This window comes from Bradysia coprophila, unplaced genomic scaffold (genome assembly GCF_014529535.1).
Source record: "Bradysia coprophila strain Holo2 unplaced genomic scaffold, BU_Bcop_v1 contig_151, whole genome shotgun sequence".
In the NCBI taxonomy this organism is placed as follows: Eukaryota; Metazoa; Arthropoda; class Insecta; order Diptera; family Sciaridae; genus Bradysia; species Bradysia coprophila.
In genome coordinates, this window is record NW_023503423.1 from 5,151,361 (window position 1) to 5,157,390 (window position 6,030).

The 6,030-nt window shown below is 37.9% G+C and overlaps 1 protein-coding gene across 1 annotated transcript; it reads left to right on the forward strand.

The window, feature by feature from the left end:
* The first annotated feature begins 2,532 nt into the window (after positions 1-2,532).
* On the forward strand, positions 2,533-4,968 carry LOC119074577 (hornerin). Its single transcript, XM_037180807.1, has 2 exons — positions 2,533-2,704; positions 2,779-4,968. The coding sequence occupies exons 1-2, from the start codon at positions 2,693-2,695 to the stop codon at positions 4,774-4,776; spliced, it is 2,010 nt and encodes a 669-aa protein (XP_037036702.1). The 5' UTR covers positions 2,533-2,692; the 3' UTR covers positions 4,777-4,968.
* Positions 4,969-6,030: the final 1,062 nt, after the last annotated feature.

Here is a 6,030-nt window from a genome sequence, read left to right on the forward strand (position 1 = left end):
TAATTATGAGCCGGTGCGAGAGAAAAAAAAACTCTTAAGTTACCGACACCGTTCCGGCGCCTGGCTCGCATTGCGGCCCTCCGCTTCGCTCCGGGGCAATGGGCCGGATCGCTCGGCGCGGTAAAACGCTTTTTATGTACAATGAAAATTTGTGTTCATTTAGTAAAAAGATGAATTCTGTGAGGACGAACTAAACTCCTTTACGTTACATTTCTTAACAGGATGAATGAAGGAGGGGTAGGGTAATCTCGCACACCACACAAATTCATGGTGTGCGAGATTCACCTCTAAGTGGTGAATCTCGCACAGTCATGACTTTTCGTTACATGTCGTAAAAGGACGCATACTATGATCGCGTGTGCGAGATTCCCCGACACCAATTAAACACCTTCGTTGAAGAATGAATTCAGTAGGATCAAAGCTAACACTGAATACCTAAAAAATTACACTGGAAAAATATGCAAAGGCGAATCAGGACGATACGCGAAAATTAGGAAAATTCCAGGTTCTATTTCGCTGGTTCTTAAGACCGTTCCTTCAGACAGTCGCCGTTTTGTCTCACTGTATTCTTCAGGAAGTCAACGTTTCTTACAGACCGTCGACTTCCTGAAGAAACGATGAGAAGAAAAGGTGGCATGCGGAAGAAACGATGAGAAGAAAAGGAGACATGCGGGAGAAACGATCAGAAATTACAAACATGGTTTCTTCAGAAAGTCGAGAATTCTTAAAAAATCACCGTTTCATGTTGTCGTTTCTTCAGGAAGTCACCGCTTTCAAAAGAAACGGTGACTTCCTGAAGAAACTACGACCTCCTGAAGAACCGGCGAGAAGGATCAACAACTTCCTGAAGGGACCACGAGTTCATGAAGAAACCCGATTAGTCGTTGTTTCTTCAGGAAGTCGTCGATACTCATGTCGTCGAAATTTCAGGACAATACAACCTAACTCAACCCATCTCAACTCAACTAAATCCATAGCAACTCAACTCAATCCATCACAGCTCAACTCAATCCATCGCAACTCAACTCAATCCATCGCAACTCAACTCAATCCATCGCAGCTCAACTCAATCCATCGCAGCTCAACTCAATCCATCACAACTCAATTGAAAACATTGAGTTGTGCTAAGATATCCCACATCAAGAAAAGATGGTAAAGATAAGGTAAAGGAAAAGCTTTTTATCATTTTTTCCAAAATTAAAAGAAAATGGAAAAATTGCAAAATTGCAAAATTGCTTCACTGTGATCAGTTAACCAGGGCCTATTGTTGACAATTTTGTTAACTAAAATTACAGTGAACGACATCTCAAATGTCTCACTGTCAATTTTTTCTGAGAATTTTATTGTGTCATTGCAAATTCACAATGACATTCTCTGAAAAAAATGACAGTGAGACATTTGAGATGTCGTTCACTGTACTGAAACTTACGGAAAAAGATGTTCGGTAATTTCAGTAAATTTGATCTAAATATTAGCAATTTTTAGTAATTTCAGTTAATAAAATTCTCAATAATAGGCCCTGAAATTGACGAAACTGTGGAAAGGTGTGATGTTTACAGTGATTCCTATCGGAGGAAATAAAAATACTTGGACCTGATTTGTGACTGTAATTTTCGGTTGTATGCTAAGAGAATCCACTAAAAATAGCTGTAGTTTGTACAATGATTTCATTGCAGAATTCCTTTCATAAGTGCTTTTGGATCGAAAGTCTGCAGTAAAAAATTGTGTATAACAAATTAAAACGAAATTTGTAAACAAATTTACAAGATTAACTCACTGCGGTCTTAAACCAATATACAAATCAGTGCGTGGAATTTAGTTTATAACAACTTTTCACTGGGAGAAAAAAAAAGTTTTTTTTTTTTGAAATATTCCCACAAAACCTACATGCTTGTAGGCAGAAAAAAAGTGTAATGTTCACTTGCAATTTTTATTTAATTTTACGTCTAATAAAAGCTCAAATTGTTATTTAATTCGCGTTTAATATAATGACCTTGTCCTCACAATAATATGTACCCATATAGATGATCGAAAGAAATGAATGAATGAAGAAAAAAAAACAATTAACCGCTGTTCTAATTCTTTTTTGTGCTGGCACAAGCAAACTAATAATATTTCGCGCAAATGTTACATAATTTAAGAAAGAGAAAAAAATGTTTGACACCATCGATTCTATAATGTTCAATGATCCAGCAAGAGTACATTACGGGTGGTAGGTATATCATAATGTTGCCCAACAAAATCTTTTGTAAAAAAAAAAAATTCTGCCCGAACAAAACACATATCGTTTGCGATTTGCAATAAAGTGGGAGCCCACAGTTCCATGTAATTGTAAATTGTGATACAGATTTTTACTTTCGTCTTATTATTCATTTCGTTGTATGGTATAACCTTATACTTCTTCATGTACTTTACAATTTTTACAATTTTGTCCAGTATGTATGTCCGGATGTTTTACCTCGTGTATATATATGCAACAGTCTATATTGTTACGTTTATTTTCTTTATACCATTCGGTTTTGGTATAGAAGAATAAGTAAAAGGCCCGCATATAAAAGCACTTGAATTTCGGTAGTTCCATGCCATTTACAATATTAAGTGACACGAAGCGACACACAATAAAGGCTTGATCGAATCGAAAGGGATATAAGTTTAGTGATTTTTTTGTTTTGTTTAAATAAACATCGCTGCAATGAAGATACCGGTGAGAAGTGATTCATTTACGAGTGATTTAGTGAGATTATTAACCACAACTTGGTTTACATTTACTTTTTCTAGATATTTGTATTGTGTGTATTGTTCATCTCACCGTCGCTTGCTAAGGATAAAGCAAAGGACGTCGTTAAAGACAAGCGAGAAGCACCAATTTCCTATCCAGGATCGAATTCACATCATCAAATCTCCATTTCACCATCAGTTGAAATTGCATCTGGTAGTTATCAGCATTCTTCTGCTCCACAAGTTTCTTATGCTCCATCCAGAAGTTATGGTGCTCCGTCAGCGGGCGGTCATCAAGACATTTATTCTGGTGGACATGATTCATCCTTAAGCATTGGAGCTGGAAGCCATGATTCGTATCCATCAGCTATTGAAGGAAACCATGGATCCTCAGTGCAAGGATTTGAAGATGTATATTCGCATAGCGATTCATCTTCTTATAATCAAGGCATTCACGGATTGTCAGCAATTGTCGTTGATGGCTCAGCTTCCCAAGGGGGTCAAAGTGGTCATATTCAAACAATTAGTTACCAACAATCGCAACCATCTAATGGACATGGATTTTCGTCAAGTGGTTTCGGTGGTTCAGCGCATGGTGGTGGCCAAGGTGCCACAATACAAATTACACCAATATCTTCGCATAATTCTGGTCCATCTTTGTCGTATGGAGTTCCACAATCTAGTGGACATGGATCTGGGGCTCATTTATCGCCTTCGATTTCTTACGGATTACCATCTTCCGGATCATCTGGTGGACATGGATTTTCAGCAGGTGGACATGGAGGAAGTGGTGGCAAAACTTATTCAGTTGGTTCCACAAGAGGATTCTCTGGAGGGCAATCTATAGGACATGGATCATTTTCGTCGAACAAGGGACAACAACGGCCAATTTCTGTAACATATGGCGTTCCGACTCACAGCACTCCATCTGGAAGTTATGGAGTTCCAAATCCAGTCGGAAGTCAAATGTCATTTGGTGGATCAAAGGGATTATTTAGTGGTGGCGCTTCTAATAATTTCGGTGGTTATTCAGGAGGTTTCAAAAGTCAAGGAGGAATCGGAAGTCAAGGAGGATTCGGAGGTCACAGTGGATTTGGAAGTCAAGGAGGATTTGGAAGCCAAGGAGGATTTGGAAGTCACGGTGGATTCGGAAGTCAAGGAGGATTCGGAAGTCACGGTGGATTTGGAAGTCAAGGCGGATTCGGAGGATTCAAAAGTCAAGGTGGATTTGGCGGCCAACTAGGATTAGGACACGGTGCATCAGGCAATTTCGGTGGATTTAACAGCGGGCCGAGCTTCTCTGGCCCATTCTCTCATGGTGGTGCAAGTTCATTTGGTGGTTTTGGTGGCTTCCCAGGCGGTCACGGTTTCGGAATGCCATCAGGATCATACGGTCCACCTATGTCTTACTCACCACCCTTTATGTCATACGGTCATCCTATGTCTTTCGGACCACCATCAATGAGTTATGGACCTCCATCGTCCTCTTATGGGCCTCCATCGGCCTCTTATGGACCTCCATCGGCATCTTATAGCGCTCCATCAGGTTCATATGGACCTCCTTCATTTTCGCATGGTGCACCAATTTCTTCGAACATCGGCTCATTCGGTGGAAATGGATTTTCGTCGTCAGGTTCGCACAACGCAGTAGAATCAACACCGTCTTATGCAGCTGGAACTAAAGGATTAAGACATTACTCATCTGGTTCTACTGGACTCCATTCGCAATCGGTGTCCGTACCATATGTTAGCAAACCCGTCGCTGTTTCCACGCAACCATCATATCATCATTCAGCATCAGCGTCTGCATCAAAAGCTCCTTTCCGGCCATCAACATTTTTAGGAGCACACATCGAATCCAGTGGACCCGAACATAGTCAATATTCATCTGGATCTTCACAACAGTATTCGTTACCGAGTCAAGAATATGGTGCACCGTTCCAAGGAGAATTCGCTGGAAAATCGTATGATGATCATTCATCTTACGAGCAACCGAGTGAGTCATACGGAACTCCGTCCTACAATACCATTCAATATTCCTCGCCGTCTGGGCATTAAAATTTAATTTATTCTCGCTACCATTATGCCATTGTAAATTGTAGCTTGTAGAACCGAAGAGATGATGATGAATTTTGTTTTATTATTTATTCTTGTTTCCTATTATACGATATTATGTGAAATGCATTGTATTAAGCTAGATAGATGTAAATTTGTTTCTTTTCCTTGTAAATAAAATGAATTGTTAGATTTGCTAATTGTTTTAATTCGATGTGAGTAGAAGACGGAGATTTTTAGGTATCATCATACTGTAGCTCATTAAGACATTACAATTGTTTATTATGAGACACATGATCATGTTAATGCAATTTTTGCACACACAAATTACATCAAATTAAAACCATTGAAAAATTACCAGCCCAAAGTCAATGGAAAATTGTGCAAAATCAGGTAATTAAGTGTGAACGAGCATATGTAAATTACATAACGAAAGTGTGTGGTTCCAACAACATCACTTCTAATGTTATACTCGTTGCAAATGTGCAAAGAAGTTTCAGTTGATTAGACTGTGGCTGTTTTTGTTTATGATTTAAGTTGTACTCTTTAACTCGTTTAATATAAAAAAAAGAAATTTTTCTACAAATAAATACGCAATTTGTAATTTCATTTTCATATTCCAATGTCACTTTCTTTATGGTTCAGTTGAGTGGAGTTATTTAATTGATGATTTAGAGGTTTTTTTAATGTTAGAGAGAATATATGTATGATTTTAGTTATCATCGTGAATTTTTATTTAAAAAGTTATTAATAATGAACTGGGTAATAATTTTCCGCATGAATGCTTATGAAATTGTAATTTTGATGTCTGTTGTTCGTTTTTAAGCTGGATTCTTTTTTAAATAGTTTAAATCCAAAGTCATAATCCCTAGCTCCAATAAGTGAAATTTGCATCTTTTTTATGTGTTACTGATATTAATCGAAAGTGATTCTTGCCTAAATTTGGGGCTGAGATCCTAATCAATTCAAGAAGTACAAAATCAATCGAATTATCAGTCGATATTTACCGATTAATAATCGACATTTATCGATTATCGACGAAACATTGACTTTGGGTTTGTGCAACTGTCGATACAATAATCGAAATTAACTCTGCATCCTTTTACTTAGGTACCACATACTGTCAACTCCTGGTTGAAGGACGGTTAAAACGTCAAAAATTGTATGAGTTACTTTTGTTGAGATAACGATGCTGAGGAAATAACCAATATGATGTGTTTATTACACGGCTTGCTTTTCAGAAAATATTTTCTCAAA